Raw genomic sequence first — 20,702 nt, forward strand, 5'->3', positions numbered from 1 at the left:
ATATTTAAAAAGTTGTTCCTTGACACCGTAAAGTGAAAAAACCCCCTAAAACTGGTCCAATTTTCAAACGGCCATAACTCAATAAAATTTGTTTTCTGAAGCAGACCCTATGGGTACCTACAAAAAAGTATTAAACAACCTTTCTGTACAGCACCAACCAAATTTATTAAGAATCAAAAACGAATTTTTAAAAAAAACCGACAGGAGTAGGTATCTAAATTTTTCAACGAAAAACAATTTCAAATCGTTCTGGAAAAATTAGTTTTGGTTTCAAGGGTCAATTACAATCATTTTTGGTGAATAGTCATAGCCCTTAAATCGTACCCACTTTTTAGAAAAGAATTCAGTACGGACGGATCTTTTTAACGAAGCCTCCATCAACAAATTAGTATTCTTGATTTTCGTCTTATTGTGGTCTCTAGAATCTACAATTAAAATTTTTCCCAGGGGTGGCCGAACACCCTATATTTAGTAAACGAAGTTAATAGAAAGAAGCGACTGCAATTTGTGATGGAACATGGAAATCTTCCAATGAAGTATTGGAACCGCGTAATTCTTTGTAGCGTTGCCTCCCATACTCACCACCAGAGGGGTCGCGCTCTCACAAGCGCTCAACCGACCCCACGGTTGCTGGGTCAAACGCGCCGCCTCCTTTCCTTTTCTGTCCTCCTACGAATTTTCACGAGTTCCTAATCCGCAGCAAGCAACGCCACAACTTACTGATCAGAGTAAATTCAACATATTTGGATCAGATGACGATGTATAGTATAGAGGAAGAAAGATTCTGAGCATGAGAAAGAAAATTTGCAGGCAACTGTAAAACATGGTGGTAGATCGGTCACAGTTTGAGGCTGTATAAGTGTAAATGGGGTTGTATCACTCCATTTTATCGATGGTATCATAGATAACGGAAGGTAGATTGATATTTTAAAGGATTATCTTGAAGCTAGTGCAAATAAAATGCAACTATAAATACTTAATGCATAATACGTATAATACAAGACAATGGATCCTGTATAATGTATGTACCACACAAATTACAAATTCCCCCACAGTCTCCAGACATAAATGTCGTAGAGCACTTATGGAGTCATCTGGAAGCCTAAATTTGTAATCACTAGATTTCTTCAAAAAATAGTTTAAGAAATGCTCTGTTAAAGAATGAAATAAAATTCCCAGCACTATCATCAAAAAGTTAGTAAGTTCAATGCAAACTAATAACAAATTTTCTTATAAAAGTAGAAGTGTACGAATAGTTATTACTCGTATATTTTCGATTACATTCAAGACTTTTGTTAGTATTTTCATAGAAAACACAAATAAACAATTTATTTTTAATGAAATTTGTTTTTAACATTTCTAAAAATACGTATACATTTTTCTGTAATAAATACGTAATAATAATTAGTTCTATAAAGATTTTATTAAAATTGACTGTTGTATGAATACTTTTTACCCCAACTGTATATTGCATATAAATGTTTAGTCATTGATTGCTCGTGTTCAGATTGAACGTCTCTATTTTGACCATTGAATTAACCTAAAGACGAAAACGTAAACAGTAGTGATCACCTCATTAAAATAATAGTTATCGAACTATTTATACAAAATAATATTTAATTCTGTATTAGTATTAGAAGTTACGGTTTTCAATGTGTATTTAAAACACGTGTAGTTAACATATTTGTGTATTAACATATCTGTATATTATTTAATTCTGTTCTTCTAGCCGTTATTAGTATACATTTACACTATTAGGATTTACTCGACCCAGTATATACTGGGTTAGGTCTGGGTTATTATAATATCTTATGTTGAATAACAATTAAATTAACAGCTAGATCACACGATTTGAATACTTTAAAAATTCCTTGAAAAGAATAATTTTACACTAGCGAAGAACTAAAAAGTTGCATTTTGCAAAAATGGAAATTATTCCAAATTTCTTAAAAAATTACTGTAATCTCTAACACGTTATTAAAGACATTAAATATAGAATATTAAAATAATGTATTTTTATGTAAAGTGTGGTCACGTTATATCGCCACACAAGGCTATGGGAGAAAAAAATTTTTAGAAATGGCGATATACAGGGTGTTCGGCCACCCCTGGGAAAAATTTTAATAGGGAACTCTAGAGGCTAAAATAAGACGAAAATCAAAAATACCAATTTATTGATGAAGGCTTCGTTAAAAAGTTATTAACGTTTAAAGTTCCGCCCATACTGAATTTTTTTCTAGAAAATGGGTAGGACTTCGAGGATATGTCTATTCACCAAAAATTATTGTAATTCACCCCCGCAACCAAAAATATTGTTTGCTGGACGATTTGATAAATTTTTTTTTCGCCGAAAAATTTAGGCACCTAATTAGATTTACGGTAAGGAATTTTTTTCTCGAAATTGCGTAGAATTTCGAGGGTATGTGTAATGACCAAAAATGATTGTAATTCACCATCGCAACCGAAAATAATTTTTCCAGAACGATTTGAAATTTTTGAATTTAATTATTAATAACTTTTTAACAAAGCTTCCATCAACAAATTGGTATTCTTGATTTTCGTCTTATTTTGGCCTCTAGAATCCCCCATTAAAATTTTTCCCAAAGGTGGTCGAACACCCTGTATGTTCTAAACGTTTCTTCAATGCAAATAGAATCACGAACGTGAGGTATCACTGTGTGGGAGAGTTTTATTCGTGTATGTATGTGGAAATACGTGTGAAGTAATGGATATCATATATCATAAATCAATATAACGCGACTCTACCATATATTAAGTATTTTAAGAATAACGTACTATCTTTTTGACCTGCCAATCGTCCATTAGTTTCTAACATTACGGAATACAGCTTTTTATTTTTGTAATAAATAATAAAGTGTACTAATATAATTTGTTATTTTTATTAAACGATATAAATATCGAGAGCAATATAAAACATTACGTCACAAGTAATGGAGTGTTGTGTTTATTATGGTGTATTACATTTTTATTGCCGAGGTCTCTCGAACAGTAAAGTTCAACTAATTGTAAGTTCTGTGAGTTAGTACCTGGTCGATTAATCCCTTGTAATTTCCATCGAGCGGATACTGGGTTATTTTGACCTAGTTCTGGCCATTTCCGATATGCAATTTTTATCATATATAATATCTAAATAATAGTTTGATATACAAAAAAATTTTCAATGAAATCAGTTACGTGCAAAATTGTGTTCCTTTAAAAATTAAAGAGTGTTTTAAACTTTACATGGTAAATGAAGTTATCATAATTGTGAAGAATGACCAATATATTAAAGGAAATATGAAGATTAATCCCGTTCCTGAGAGGTAGGAAACATCAAGATTTCAAATATAATGTACAGAGATGTATCGTGAGATTCAGTGGATTCTCAAATATTTTGTATTAGGTTTATAAATATTATTCACCTTCGCCATCTTTTAGATACGAAACAAGAATATTATCGAAGTAAGAAATCCTCACATAAAGTAGTATTTATAGGGTACAAAGAAGGTCAGTTGGCAAATATATGGTTTCGATTCTGTATGTACGGTAGCTTTACCTGAATAAACCGGATAAAACCTCAGGTAAGCTTCTCTTTTATCAGCGTAAACTCACCCAGAAAATAATATCCTTTGAAAAATTGTTGAATGGAACTCTAATGCCGCAGAGGAAAACAGCAAATCCTATACATTATCCATAATGAAAGTCATCCGTATCGTGTACTATGTTTCAGTGGTTTTCGCTGTTAGAATTTCTCATCTTAAATTTAACTATGGTATCTCAGGACCTTAAAATGTTCGATATTGGTCTCCACGATATAAGAATCGACTTCATATGCTTTTACGTCCAATGGATCGTTATCGAAGGTTTCGTAAGTACATATATCCTCTGAGCATTTCGCTAATGTCCTACGTTTGTTAGATCGGATTTATCGTTATGGTACTTTTGGACCGTAATGGCCGTTGCTTTTGTTGTTTCGTTCTCTTTCGTTGCAATCTCACGGTGACCGAGATAGAAGTCAATTTACTGTGAGGTAATTAACACAGACGAATTCGTTACTTTCCAACATATTATCGTAATAGCATTTTAATCGGAGAAAACAGTTTTCATTGAAAAATATTACAAATATTTTCTTTACAAGAGACGATAGAAAAAAAGTTTATTCAAGTTTATTCAAGCTTGCGTTAAATCGAATACTCTTTGAAATTTGTTTAAAACATTCTTTTTAGACACAAACATTACTATCTATCGAAAGGTTTTGTTCAAAATGTAATCGGATTTAAAACAATTTAAATACGAAATTTCATTGGAATCCATTCATCCGTTCGCACACAATAGTGTTGAAAGGTTTACACGCGTACGCGCGTTCAAAACTGAATATTGTTTAATAGTCGAAACGTGATCAAAAGATCACAAAAAGGTTTTTTTTTCTAGAAAAAGTATTTTCAAAATTTTTCTCAATTACGACACTTTCCTTTCTTGTAGATTGGAAAGTAAAATTACATGTTTTAGAATTCATTAATTTTTTTACAGTTTCACTATATATTGGGCTGGGGAAAAAGAAATCCATTATTTTCACGTTTATTTCAAGACTTTATTTAACATGGATAGGATTGTCCGACTTGGGTCAAATATATACCGTTTTGTTTTATAATTTGTTGCCATTCGATTTCGTTCCGTTTGGCTAAAGCTTCGCAAATGGATTCATTCCATAATTCGATTCATCAATTTGTGTGGCACCCAAATGGTTTAAAACTGTTTTGTGGTCGATCTTTAGCCCCTGGGCGGTGCTACTACTGCTAACACGTCGGTCTACTTCGATCATTTCCATAATTTTATCGATATTTTCGACATTGGCTGTGACAATATCGGGACTATAAACACCATTCACAATTTCAGCCTTCTGACTTACATTTTCGCCTTCATTAAAGCAAAATTGTAAAATATACTGAATTTTATCTTTGTTAACTTCCGTCTTTTACACCATGTAACTCACAACTGAATCGACCAACCAAAAAACTAAAAGAATTTTTTTTAGTACGAAATGCCATTAAAGGGATTGCATGTCGGGATATATAAGATACTGAAAACTCGCTAAGTTCGTCTTATGTTCTTTATTAAACAAGAGACTGTTGGCGCTTGTCGCTGGAAGTCGTAGCGAAAACTCCTTTCCGTACAATTTTCTTTCTACAAGTTCTTTTCCACATTAACTCAATGCGTCGGAGTTAACCAATTAGGTATATACTTCCTATTTCTATGTCACTGCCTATTCTTTGCACCCTTGGGGCGCTTTTTCAGGAAGGCGGTGTGTCGCGGTGGGGGTGTATTTTTGCCGATGGAAGTTTGTCTATGCAGCGGAATTTCCTCCAGGCCCAGGCCTGGTGATATCACCCACCGAGGGTCGCTTGACCCGGCCTTGAAGCCCTCGGAAATCCATGGCTTATGACATGTGCAATTCACCACTGAGGCCGTCGGAAACGTTCGAAGAGAACGTGCCTCGTTATAAATACGGAGAAAACGGCTTTCTCAAAAGTAGCCTTTTCGGCTTTGCTTGTCGTAGACCATGTTAGTCGTTTTTCACGCCAAATGTTTCGTTTGTAGTGCGAGCTAGCCGCTATACTACTTTTCCAACGACCACAAGTCTCACTTTGTTTGGTCAATACTTTACAAGATATACAGGGTGTTCGGCCACCTCTGGGAAAAATTTTAATGGGAGATTCTAGAGGCCAAAATAAGACGAAAATGAAGAATATCAATTTCTTGACTGAGGCTTCGTTAAAAAGTTATTAACAATTAAATCCAAAAATTTCAAATCGTTCTGCAAAATTTGTTTCGGTTGCGTGGCTCAATTACAATAATTTTTGGTGAATAGACATATCCCCGAAATCCTACCCACTTTCTAGAAAAACATTCGAGAAGGTGTGAAATTTTTCGACAGGAAAAAAAAATTTCAAATCGTTCTGGAAAAATTATTTTCGATTGCAGGAGTCAATTACAATCATTTTTGGTGAATAGACATATCCTCGAAATCCTGCGCATTTTCAAGAAAAAAATTCAGAACTGGTGGAACTTTAATCGTTAATAATTTTTTAACGAAGCCTCCATCAACAAATTGATATTCTTGATTTTCGTCTTGTTTTGGCCTGTACAATCTCCCATTAAAATTTTTCCCAGGGGTGGCCGAACACCCTGTATGTATATCACTACAGCCATCTAAATGAAAAATAATGGATTTCTTTTCCCCCAATCTAATATTACAGGATCGAGTATCGAAACAGTAACGATTACTCTTAAAATATCTACACGATTAGTGTAAGTTACCGAGTTAGGGTACACAACAACGTATCGGAATAACGATTGTCTGTTTGATTCCGTTCGTAATCCAATCTCTCTTCGTCGAGATCCCCTTTGTAGCAATAGTGTACCAACGCTTCTACGGGTACCTACTTTGAGTTCATTATATTAATCGATGTCTTTGGGATTAAACTGTCGATATACGCGTCCGTCGATTAGTAAGACTCGCACAGTCAATTTATACATCACGCTTGCATTCGTACCACCGTAATTACTGGTTTGGTTAGGTTGCACTTTAACACGTTGACGCCGGCGTGCATCACCGGTGGGTCACGCGTGGCTGTTCCGTGGGGCGGCGTGCATCACCGTGGGTCACACTTGTATTTCACAAAATAGGTGGTACAAAATAGGTTTATTTTTCAATTCTCAACATTATAAACAGACATTGAACATTAAAAACATAACTATTAAATATTATAAACACAACAATTCAATATTATAAACATATGTGTGATTTTTCTACAAAGGCAGAGGTACTGACGTTGCCAAATTACTTTAGGTGGGCTATGAAGGCGTTGGCGCTATGAACGTTTTTTATAGAAAAATGTTTACAGAATTGTCCCGTCAGGTTTACTTAACATTTGCAGGTATATGCAAATTGATCTTGGAAACTATAGCAATACAATGTATTAGTTGAAGTCTACGGAATTCACTGAATCCAACAGGAATCGTATAGCTTTCGTAGTTTTGTTATAAATTGAGGTCAAAGTTGAAAGATTTTCAACGCGCTGAAACAGCGTAATCTGTGGCTGCGCCGCCCCACAGAACAGAACGTGAATTCGGGCGCCGCCTCTCAGAGAAAACTCTGAATATCGGCGTCAAGTCCTAATCAATTGAAAATACACAAAGTGTAAAATACAAAACTGCCTCCATTCACCAATTTAAAATGTCAAATACGCTTTCGTTTCAAAGTATTTCCTTTGATCAACTTGGTCGTTAATCCGACAACTTCTTTTCCAGAAATTTTTAGCAACGTTTATTACTTTTCTAGGTGTTAATCGACTAGCTGCCTGTTAGACGCGCTCGCTTCATCCGTCTTAATTGGTCCAGAGTTTAATATCCGTTCCAGTCACGTCTCGTGACCAAGTGACTCTCCTATTTACTCGAAGCTCATACATTCTGCATGCAGACAGCTAGCAATAGGTACTCACAGGCAAGACACAAAGTAGTTCCGCAACTTAAACATTTGTGATATCTGTAAACTCTAGTCTGCAATTAAAAGCTTTGTTTTCGGATAATAAGTGTAAACAAGTGGGGTGAATACTTTTCGCCACTGTTGGTGGCTATTATCACATCGCTACACAATATACAGAGTATTTATACTATTTACTATTTACTATTTATTTACAATAAAATACCAATTTATTGATTTAATTTTGTTAAAATGTTATTAACGTTTAAAGTTTCATACCGACTGGAAAGTTTTTCGGCGAAAATAAACATTTTAAATCGTTCTAAAGAAATTATGTTCGATTGTGGGGGTCAATTACAATCATTTTTGGTGAATAGATATACCCCCGAAATTCTACTCACTTTCGAGAAAAAAATTCATGTACGTGGACAAATTTTATTAATTATTTTGTTAATAACTTTTTAACGAAGCTTCAATCAACAAATTGGTATTCTTGATTTTCGTCTTATTTTGGCCTCTAAAATCTCTCATTAAGATTTTTCCCAAGGGTAGCCGAACACCTTGTATACAGGGTGGTCCACGCAACTTGTGTAGCTCTATAATTCCCAAAATATGCGTTGCCCGAAAAAATTTTGTATACAAAAATTGCACGGTTTAAAGGATACATTATCTAGTGCAGTAATTTTTTTATAGGGGGAGGCATTTCGGAGATTTGAAGATCAACTTTGTTTTTTTAAAAACTATTGACCTTTATTAGCTCTAAACCTAATAGCTAACGAGTAATTTCACGTCATTTCTCGACAATTTTCTTCACGTAATATCAAATTGGATTCTCAACCTTATCACAAATTTCTGTAGATCAGTGTAAGTTATCAAGAAATAAAGTGAAATTACTCATTAGTTATTATTACTCAGTATTTGATATTACGCGAAGAAAATTGTCAAGAAATGGAGTGGAATTACTGGTTAATTATTAAGTTTAGAGATAATAAATATTTTTTACTTAGAATTCAATATTTTTCCATATTTCGATATAAAAAAATTAAGTTGACCTTCAAATTTCCGAATGCCTCTTTACTTACCCCTTTAAACCATGCAACTTTCATATACAAAATTTTTTCGTACAACACATATTTTGGAAGTTATAGAGCTGTATAAATTGTATGGACCACCCCGTATACTGCGAGGCATAACTATAGCACCACAACAATTTTCGAGAGTTTCGGAGTATTAACACTGATTATATTTTTTAAAAATAAAATTAATAATAAAATTGAAGTTTTTTGCAAACATAAATAGTTCTAATTCAATTTAAATGAAAGATTTATTATCAAAAACTTCATTGAAACCATTTTTACATATAAACTCTGTTTTTTAAATATATTTTCCGGAAACAATTTTATTACATTTACTACAAAGGCTCTTACATCTATTTCTATTATACGATGCTTGAACTATGAATTTTCGACAATGGAATAAATAGTTTCATATTCGTTGCATTAGATTCATTATGTAATTGATCTTCCCTTATTTCTATTAGTTTCTTTAGAAAAAGAAATTTTTTCCAACGTTTTCCCATAATTGCGATCCTACATAATTAGATATAAAATAAATATCAAGTTATTTTACAAAAAAATGATTTTATAAAATTATATTGTTTCACTAAAAATGCTTTGTTCACACGCGGTATATAAATCGGAATGATGAAAGAAATGAGTAGATAAGGTTTTTTTGGTCTCATCTAACTAAAAAATTGACAAGATTCAAGATGTATATTCACGCATCAGGCGTTTTCAGAATTTTGATAAGAACTTTTTTCACGTAAGCCATAAATTTCATATGTTTAAAGCGATTAACTGTTAAATCATTTTATGAGTCAAATTGGCTAATATTATATATATTTCATTACGTAACTAAAAACCAATATGTGTATGTAAAAAATAATATTTAAGGTTTATGTATATTAATAAATAATAAAATTTTTAATTAATCAAATTGGCTGAGTCCGTAAAGCTAGTTTTAATTAATGATTTCTAAATATTAATAGTATTAAACAAATTAGGCTAAAATGAAATTATAGTAATGTATAAAGGACAAACATAACATTTATTGGAGACAAAACATAACAATAATATAAGTATTTCACAGGTGTACAATTATAGTATCAATACAATTATAACAATATTGCAATTAACAATATTAAATTATAATGAAATGTTTAAATTATATTTTGAATGAATAGAAAGGAGAATTTTAATAGTGAGTAGGACTTTGTTTCTTCTCTATTAACTTAAAAATGCGATTTGTTCGTGATTAGTTTCCTCAAAATTTCTTCGAGAATTTCATTTCACGCATATTTACAAATGAACGTCTCAAAATGCCAAATTCGAGGTTTATTTTGACCTAAGTCTGAAGTTTATTATTTCGTATTTCAGTACAAGATTCTTTTGTTGAATTTTCGCGTTATTGTATTTGTAAATTCTTTGTTCGTTATTATTTTATTCGTCACTAAACTCTTTTCCTGAATATCGAGAATTTTACGTCGATTGAATAGCTATTACTTTACGATTGATGTTTGGGAATAACGGATGATTTATTTTATCGGTCGCTTTTTCCCCGAGCCTCTTTTATAATCGACTTGTATATGTATATCTTATCTCGATTCATTGAGAATGCGAAAATTCACCGTGAATTATATTGGATCCGCCATCCATGCAGTCAATATCACTGGATTATTAATATGGATTCTCGGTTATTGCTAAGGGAAATACTGAACACGCAAAATGAGTTATTAGAGCGTTGCTATGCAGGCTTCCATAACTAAATGAATATTGGAGGGATATGAACGATATTAAACTGATACTGTTCGCTCAGATTCCATTAATTTTCTGTTCTGTAAGTTCAAAGTCAAAATATGATTATATTCGTTGCAAAATTGCACTGACCAATTACCTTGGGATTAACTAATCCTAAAACGCTACATAGAGATCCACTAGAAAAAAATGTTTATAGTTTCAATACTCGAATTTTTGCAATCTGAAGAAATGAAACACTGTTCTCATAACAGCTGTACGAGATCAATACAATATTTTTAATGAAACATTTGTAAATGTATCCAAATATGTTTCATTATTTTAAATTATTTTGTTAAATTTCGATTGTATTTTTGATTTCTACAATCGTGTTATTGTTCCATTCTTCATTCATTCAATACCCCGTTTATTTATATAATTTTGGTGCAACGAAGACATATTTATTATTATTTATTTCAGCGATAACATTCTTTAGTAAATTACTTAGGAATAATAACTAACTTCAATTACAGTATATGATAAATTTCGATACTTCCCGTTATGCAATCAATTTTTCTGGTTCACGTAGTATTACAATTCTTACCAAACACGCTAGTCGTTGACTAGGTTTACAAGAAACAACGGCTCGATGAAGGTAAATGCCTTTGATCAACAACTACATTATCCCTTGTGCACGGTCGACTACATCTTCGATCGTGCGTTCCTAATTCGAAGGTAGAACGCATACTGTTTACGACATAGTGTCCTAAGAGCAGATCGAAGCAGAATTCGTGAACAGGTAACGCCTGAATCATGGGCGTTGCAAACCTTCGGTGCATAAGGTCCGGAGAGTACACGTTAAAGTAGAAAAGGAATAAAAATTATTTATCTATAAAATGATTTTACTGCATCTCAATATGAAGCATGAAACGAAAGATGTCCGAAATCTAACAATGAATTCCTCGATAAAATCACTTTGAAATAGTACGATATACAGGGTGTTCGAACACCCCTGGAAAAAACCTTAATGGGAGATTCTAGAGGCCAAAATAAGACGAAAATCAAGAATATCAATTTCTTGACTGAGGCTTCGTTAGTAAGTTAGTAAATTATTAAAAAATTAAATTAAAAAATTTCAAATCATTCTGAAAAAATGATTTTTCGTTGCGGGGATCAATTACAATCACTTTTGGTGAATACACATACCCCCGAAATCCTACACACTGTAGAGAAAAAAATTCAGGTGAGCGCTAGAAATTTTTCGGCGAAAGAAAAACTTTCCAAATCGTTTTAAGAAAATTATTTTCGGTTGCAGGGGTCGATTACAATCATTTTTGGTCATTACACATACTCACGAAATTCTACGCATTTTCGGGGAAAAAATTCCTAATAGAAAATATAATTTATGGCCAGAAATTTTGCCCAAAAATTTCATGCGAATCTTTAAAATCTCGTAACTCCTGAACAGATTGGAGGATTTTAATGTTTCAAACGACAAACAACGCGTATTTAGGTGAAGAATATGTCGAAATCGCAAAAATATTCGAAAAATTATTCCTTGTCTCCGCAAAATGAGAAAAACAAACAGCCATAACTCCTACAATAGTGAATATATTTGAATGAAACCTTTTTTTGAAGTAAAGCTCATGGGTACCTACAAAATGGTTTTAAATAAATTTTCTGTAGAACGTCAAACAAAATTATTAAAAATCAAAAACGAATTTTTATGAAAAATCGGCAAGTTGCCCAAATTTTTTGTCGAAAAACAAAATGTCAAATAGTTCTAGAGAAATTATTTTTAGTTGCAGGTGTCAATTACAATAATTTTTGGTGAATCGACATAGCCCCGAAATCCTGCATATTTTTGAGAAAAAAATTCAGTACAGACGGAACTTTAAACTTTAATAATTTTTTAACGAAGCCTCCATCAACAAATTGGTATTCTTGATTTTTGTCTTATTTTAGCCTCTAGAATCCCCCATTAAAATTTTTCCCAAGGGTGGCCGAACACCCTGAATAATACAATACAGTGCAATAAGTACTGCTATATAGATGACGTAGAATAAAGAAAATTCTATTTCTCTTATACGGGATTGGAACACGTATTTCCTAGATATAGAAGAATGAAGAATTTCTCAGCCATAAACACGCTGTGGAATGACGATGTGTTTGGTCAGACGTAATATCGTACGAAAAATCAGTATTATAAATCAAGAACAATGTACACAAATGAAATACCATCAAAACTTCAAAGATAAAAAATGAATAATTAATATAATTTCTGGAAGTATTTCTTTGATTTGGCTTTAAAAAGCTGAAAATTTGAAGTATTCTGTAGAGAATATTTTCTAAATCACATATCGTATTTAAAAAAATTGCATTTTCATTAATTTGATGCAACTTATAAGTATAAACAGTGTTTCTAAATAGTTTATTGCGTCTATACGTTTAAACCATTTTTGCTTCATAAGATAATAAAATCGGAGCAAATAGAATGTACAAGAAAAACAGCAATGTGATTAAATATGTATTTAAACGAGTGATGACGTTTGAAGAAACAAAAAAAACTATCTGCGTGGTACGAATGCAGAGCATATATTTAAATAATTTCAAAGTTAGAGTTTGAGGCACATTACAATTTTACCATACTTAATACTGCGACTCCTATTCCACTTGCATACAAAATGGCAACTTACTTTTTCATTAAAATGTTTGCCGCTTAATAAGACTCGCCTACTGGAATTTTCGTCGTTAATAAGAAGTGAAATTAAGAAATCGCCACGAAGAATAATGCAGCAGGGAGGGGAACGAGGACATGGCAAAATGGGGTCACTTGAATATCGTGGTGTAAGCATCGTGTTTTGTAGGACAGGTCAGGACACATCCATGGCTGGAATAATGGTCGCGATTTTATGTTTTTTCACTTGTACTTCACGGCTCTTAAAATGGAACTCGTAAACAGAACAAAATCAATCGACGATGAAAGGAAATCCTGAAAAAATGATTTAAAATATTAATACGCTAAGAGCATTCCAGGAATTCTTTTTTTTTTACCGCGAATTAACTAGATATTCCTCTTTTTTAGTGCAGAAAATAGACTCAGGTTGAGAAATCGTTTATTCAAGTTAATTCAATAATATCGGACATACAACAAAGAAAAGTTTATTTTACACAATTGTACCTATAAAATGTGATCGTGTAATATAGAACATCGTGCGAATAAAAATTTATTTATTTCAATGATTAATTGGCAGAATTAAATTTAATTCTTTTTATAAAAAAGGCTCACTTGAAAATCGTTGAAACGAAAGGCGGTGTAAAACGTAAACGTGAAATCAGTAACAGTATAAATCAGGAAGATAATAATGTGAAATAAGTTATTAATCTGAGACTTGGAGGTACTCTATTGTAGCCAGTAATAGTTGGGAGAAAATGGGATTTAGAATTTCTAGCATTTATGAGTTAAAATGCGACTCGGACGAGGAAGAAATTTCTTACTCTTCGCCGTGAAAATTGCTGCTACGACGCGTAACGAATAAGTACGACTTGCACTCGTTCTCCTTCCATCTTCGTTCATTCTTGACTGATTGCTTAGCGCCAGGGGCATCAAATCCGTCGAGTAACCGTTTCACTTTGCTGTAAAATTGATCACCGTTGATCAACCGAAACAGCGCGGGCGTTCCAGCATCGATTCAATTTATTTCTTTTCGGTCGCAATATTTATTGCAACTATTCGTAAAAGCACACTGCGCAGAACATTTCGGAGAGACAATTTAGTCCTCGTATCGTTAAATGGCCGCAACTAATGTGCTGATATACACGATAACTTGAACTACATCGATAATACGAGTAATTAACCACGTGAATACGTTTACCATGATTGTTGGTAACCCATAGCGGCGCAAACTGAATGTTAGCAAAGAGAATGCAATTGGAAATTAACTCTTTAAAGTGAAAAGTATCAAACTGTTTAACCGGTTTCGACCTATAATTCCACGTCGCCAAAATGCCACAGCAAACAAGTGTCACGGTGATAAAATACCACATCGACAATGCACCGATAAAACAACATATCGCAACACTATAATACACTGCTGGCCAATATTATAAGCTTCATTTTTGACTCGTTTATTGTTATGGTTAGAGCTGTTGCTTTTTTCATTTGCAGAATTACGTAAAAATACGCAGAAGGTACAGTAATAGGATAAAGTTTGGCAATATTTACGTAAACAATGAATTGTTATCCTTTTTGAGAAAAATGTTGTTTGAAGGATGAACAAAATTATAGGTTTAGTTATAATATATTATTTATTGATAAACTAATTACAATGAAAATTGTTCTTAATAATCAGTAGCTGATCCATGAAGGTGAATTGGTTGAAAAATTCTCGATATCATATTGCTTATAAGATTTTCTATTTGAGTCGCATGGTGACAACCGAAGCGATCGGACGTGTTATAAATCCTGTGCGTATCGTGAACGCGAGTGCCACCGCCAGTATTTCAAATGAAGTTTCACATTCGTTCATCAATGCATTAAGTACAAAACAGTATCATCCATACACGAGAGCGCGCATGCTCCTGTGGTCATTCTCTCATAAGCACCTCAATGCAACCTTTTCACCGAAATGTCCTTTGCAAAAAACACCTCCAATGTACAGAAACGTCGAAGCTACATCAACGTTCTCCAAAATGATAGTTTCCCAAAGAAAGAACAAACAATCGTAATTAAAGCCAAAGAGGGAATACAGATAAAGGATTACGTCCAAGTCTTGGGAAAACTAACCAGCCCAAGCAACATTCGATTCATATCAAGAATCTCTAACGGCAGAATTTGTGTATTCCTTGCTACCAAAGAAATCACAGACAACATAACAGGTAAATACAATCACATTAGAATCGAAAACACAGAACTCTATCTGAGACCGCTCATCAATAAATACCAACGCATCATACTTTCAAATGTTTACCCAACGATTCCCCATGCAATAATAGAAGAATGTTTCGACAAGCTAGAAATCGAGATAGAAATCAAGCTAGAAATCATATATACTTAGCTACCGTCGGCAGATTTATATACACTCAGAAGATGTACACAAGATACCAGAATCTATGAAAATAGAACATGATCAAACAACATGCGGGGTGTACCCTTCAATCGAAGCAGTAAAATGCTTCATATGTAAGCAAGAAGGACATGTCGCCAAGAATTGCAAAAATAACGAAATCCGCTCAATATGTAACGACACATCGAAAGGAACCCCCTCCACCACTACTACAGAAACGACTAAAATAGTACCCCATACCAGCAACGCAAATGTCTCCCATGAACCAACAAGTGAAACACAAAACAGAACAATGGAAAACATGGAAATAGCACAAAATACAGAAGTAGTACAAAACATGGAAACAGACCAAACTCTTACGTCATTAAAATGTACTCGTGAGGAAATGGCTGACACTTCTAGCAGCACCATCAACGATACGATGAAGGAGCCAGCTCGTAAACCGCCAAAGAAAAAAACTATCAATTCAGACCCTACGACCAAAAATCTAGATGCTATGCTAAATCCCATTAAACATATGCTGGATGAACCAGGTAAATTATTAAACTACAATCAGCTTGAAAACTTCCTAGAAAAAGCACAAGGACATACTGGTACCAAGGAGACAGCCACAGAATTCGTAGAGGATACCAACACCTAGCATTCTTTATGCATGAACTATACCCTCGCCTAAAAGATAGAAGTATTAAAAACCGTTTTGCTAGGATCATTAGAAAACTACAAATAACCTCCACAATTGAACATGTCAACAGATTCCCTAATTCCTTCTTCCGAAGACGAGACTACGATTGAGCCACAGACTCTACCCCCAAATTAAATATCTACACTTCCTGTGAGCAGCCCATCTCAAACAAAATTTTACAGTGGAACGTAAACAGTCTAAATACACGATTCGAATTCCTTCAAAAACTAATCCACGATCACCACCCAAATATACTATGTCTACAAAAAACAAATTTTAAAGAAAATAAATGCATCAGTATCAAAAGTTTTAATATTACATTTAAAAATAGACCAGAGACTTTAGTTACAAGCGGTGGAGTCGCAATATATATAAAAAAAAAACATATACTACTCCGAAATATTACTCAAAACTAATTTGGGAGCTGTTGCAGCCTCAGTTACGCTACTTGGAAAGAAAATATCTATCTGCAATGTATACATCCCGAACAACTATTAATTACAGGAAGTGGAACTAATTACCCTTATACAGCAACTCCCTAAACCTTTTATTTTATCAAAAGATCTGAATAGCCACAACCTGCTGTGGGGGTCAACATACACAAATACCAGAGGCAAAATTATACAAAATGCGATAACTAAATCAAATCTTGTACTACTAAACACCACCGAACCAACCCATTTTAACCTAAAAAACGGCTCCTACAGCTCAATCGATCTGGCCTTCTGCAGTTCTTCCCTCTGTGGGACTATAGAATTTACAGTTTCCCAGGATTTGTATAACAAGGATTATTTCCTTCTATTTATCGAGTTAATAGGAAAAAATACGAACAACCTTATAACCACTCCCAGATGGAAATTTAAAAAAGCGAATTGATCAAACTACCGTAAAACAATAGAACAAAATACTCCACTATTGGAAATTCCTAACAATGAAAACTGCAAACTACTCAATCGAATCAATGAACTACTGGAAGAATTCGAGAAGCTAATTATTAACGTAGCCTCACATTCCGTACCCAAAATTTCCAATAACAAATGTAACAAAAGTCTTTCCTAGTGGAATCAAAAAGGCGATAACGCAATAAGAAACAACAAACATGCCTTCAACGTTTACAAGAAGCATAAGATTGTCGCAAATCTAATTGAATTCAAATTTAGAAGAGCAATAGCAAGAAAAACCTTGAAAAAAGCCAAAAGAAATTCTTGGATGGATTACATATCTTTGCTAAATAGCAGAACAACAAGTGAAGAAATGTGGAGTAAGTTAAAGAAAATAAACGGCCAAAGATTCTACTCCGAAATCACTTCCATAAACGCACCAACTGGTTCCATCACAACTGATTCCAAAGAAATAGCCAACATATTAGCAACCGCATTCGCTATGAACTCTAGCAATATAAATTTCGGTCCAAACTTCCTCAACGCTAAAATTTATGGTGAAAAATCTTTGTGGTACGACACCAGTGCAGATAACAACAATTTGAATACCAAAATAGTATTGATTGAACTCCAATTGGCGATTAAAACATTAAAAAATTCGAAAATTTTATTAGAAAAAATTTTAAATAAAAGGATGCTATCCTCCAACTCCTGCTGTATGTTGAGAAATCAGTATACAATAAATTTATTATTTTAACCGACTCTCTAAGTATCATATCCGTTTTACAAAATCTGGAAACCAACAATACTATAATACAAAATATTATTGAAAAAAGTGTTGCTCTTAACAGCACTGAAAAAAACCTCCTATTTTCTTGGATCCCATCACATGTAGGTATTAAAAGAAACAAAGCGGCAAAAGAAGCGAGCACCTCCACATCTGAAACACGCTCTATACCTGTTCCCTGTCAAGATCTCCAAAAACATCCCACCAAAGCTACAAAGGAACGATGGAACCAAGATTGGAAAACTTCAAAACCTACTGCACTACATAAAATTCGCGACAATGTATATGACATTAGCCCGGCAGTTTACATGAACCGAAAAGATCAAGTGATCCTTACCAGATTAAGAATAGGCCACACCAGAATAACACATTCCTTCCTAATCACCAAATCAAACCCAATGATGTGTGATGTATGTAATAAACAAATCTCCATTGAATACATCCTAGTCCAATGCCCCAAATACCGTGCCAAAAAGATACGATATAATGTATCAAACGTAGCAAGCATGCTACAAAAGGCAGACTCATGCAGGAAAATCCTAGCCTTCTTGAAAGATATTGGAATCTATCACAAACTGTAAACCTTAAAGATGATTATGAACCTACATGACTACTTTACAGTTCCAAAGCAACTGTGGTCACTCATAACCTAAGAAGGTGCATGTAACCTTAAACATTCAATAAAAAAAAAAAGAAAATTTTCTATCAAGCCTTGATCGATTTCTTGCCACACGATAACAATTGCTGCTTTTAATTCTTAGTCTGTAGAATATATTTTATTATTTTGATAAATTTGTTTAACGTATATTCTCTAAGCCATGTTTGAGTATTGGCACTACGATGGATAGGGGCATTGTGTTGTCAAGATTTAAAAGTTATTGTATTATGTTCCTCAATCTATGGGAGCAAATATGTTTCTAAAACTCTTTGATATTTTTCACTATTCAGTCTTCCAGCGATAAAAGTAATTGGAAGTTGTTCTGATGTGCAGAAAGCTCCCAACACCATTACACTGCCTCTGCCAAAATTAAGCGTTGCAAAAAATCGTTTTTCTTTTCGAATACTATGCCAATATAAATGGAGACGCTCTAGATGATCTAAAAAATCGTAAATGCAAATTTAAAGAAGAGGTAAAAAACAAATCATATGCAGCTAAAGTAAAGGTTCATCGTATTTCAATTCAAACTCATGTCTTCGCGAGCAAATTCTAAACGCTGAATTTTATACAAGGTGTTCGGTCACCCTTGGAAAAAATTATAATGAGAGATTCTAGAGGCCAAAATAGGACGACAATCAAGAATACCAATTTGTTGATGGAGGCTTCGTTAAAAAGTTATTAACATTTGAAGTTCCGCCCGTACTGAATTTTTTTCTCGAAAATGTGCAAGATTTCGGGGGTATGTCTATTGACCAAAAATGATTGTAATTGACCCCCGCAAACGAAAATAATTTTTCCAGAACGATTTGAAATTTTTTAATTTCTTCGAAAAATTTCACACCTTCTCGAATTTTTTTCTAGAAGGTGGGTAGGATTTCGGGGATATATCTATTCTTCAAAAATAATAGTAATTGACCGCCGCAACCGAAAATAATTTTTCTAGAACAATTTAAAATTTTTAATTTACTTTTTTAATAACTTTTTAACGAAGTCTCAGTCAAGAAATTGATATTCTTGATTTTCGTCTTATTTTGGCCTCTAGAATCTCCCATTAAAATTTTTCCCAGGGTGGTCGAACACCCTGTATAATTTCTCTTATGTATAACTTCTATTATGTTTATATGTTTCATTTATACATGTTACTCTCCACAAATGGTTCGAGCCATATCATTAAAATAGTAGAAGATAGAGAAAGATTTTATTAAGAAAAATTAATAATTTTTATACATCACAAAAAAGATATTAGATTATTAAGGTTGAAAATATTCAGTTTAAAAGATATTTTATGGAAAAAGTTAGGGCTACATACAATGATGAAAAGCTACATATAAAGTATTTTTTATACTATTCATTGATCAACTCTAATACAAATACGTTTCCTAAAGTAATTTTTGTCCCTTTTACTATTTTAATGGTATGCTTTGACCTAGTTGCGTGGAAAACTCTGTAGTATTTACCGCTAAAGTGGGTCATAAATTGACCGAAACGTCGGGCATAATAAATTTATCGTGGTCTGGAAGCGAGTGTTCTCTTCAACGAACAAAAATTCACGTTACCATCTGCATTTTAAACAGTTTTTAAACAGCAAAAATGAAGATATTATTTCATTACCCTTTTAGTTTACTCAGACCCCCAAAGACGTAGTGCGTAGATTTATAGCTTAAAGTTTCCTCGACGAGGGACTAATGAATAAATATATTCTCGAGATTTTAGGAAAAAAACATGAATTTTAATTCACAGACACGTTTCTCATCGTTACGAATGACGACTATCGATGGTGCACTTATGTTTCAGCTATACTGAACTCGCTTTGCAAAGAGTTTCTGCCAACGAACGTGTCAGCCATCTTGTACCTGATGAACTACGAACAATACGGCCGTAGTACTGCCAGTGCTCAATACTTTCTGCAATTGGCTGGCTATCTCGGAATCCCGGTGATTGCATGGAACGCCGATAACTCGGGATTAGAACGGGTGAGTCGATGCTCTACAATCAAACAACTTCTTTTGTCCTGTTATTTGCGTAAACTGCATTGAAACGAAGCGACCTTGTGTTCAGAATACGTCAAAAGATTTTACGAAACTTTGCAAGTCGTTTTCCACAGACCAATTAGAGATAAAACAATTTTTTGCAGATCATCATATGTAATGTTGGAATTTTTTTATGGTAAACGAGAGATTCATTGTTAATATAGATAAGAGAGAGGTTTGAATTTCGGTTGGAAATACATGTTTCTGAATTTTTGAATGCAGTCTCGTTAAACTTGTTTTCGCCTCGCGAAGCGAAAAACGCCGCGTTCGCGCATCAGTTATTTTAATTTGGGAAAAATTCGCAGGTTTTAGGTTTCAATTTT

The 20,702-nt window shown here is 33.5% G+C and overlaps 1 protein-coding gene across 3 annotated transcripts in view; it reads left to right on the plus strand.

The window, feature by feature from the left end:
• Nmdar2 (glutamate ionotropic receptor NMDA type subunit 2) overlaps positions 1 to 20,702 on the plus strand; it is a 597,673-nt gene that overhangs the window by 405,122 nt on the left and 171,849 nt on the right. For all 3 annotated transcript variants that reach the window (XM_076778738.1, XM_076778739.1, XM_076778740.1), the window contains exon 5: positions 20,144 to 20,322. In XM_076778738.1, coding sequence (XP_076634853.1) covers positions 20,144 to 20,322 — 179 coding nt within the window. The remainder of the gene's footprint in view (positions 1 to 20,143; positions 20,323 to 20,702) is intronic.

Source organism: Colletes latitarsis, chromosome 11 (genome assembly GCF_051014445.1).
Source record: "Colletes latitarsis isolate SP2378_abdomen chromosome 11, iyColLati1, whole genome shotgun sequence".
In the NCBI taxonomy this organism is placed as follows: Eukaryota; Metazoa; Arthropoda; class Insecta; order Hymenoptera; family Colletidae; genus Colletes; species Colletes latitarsis.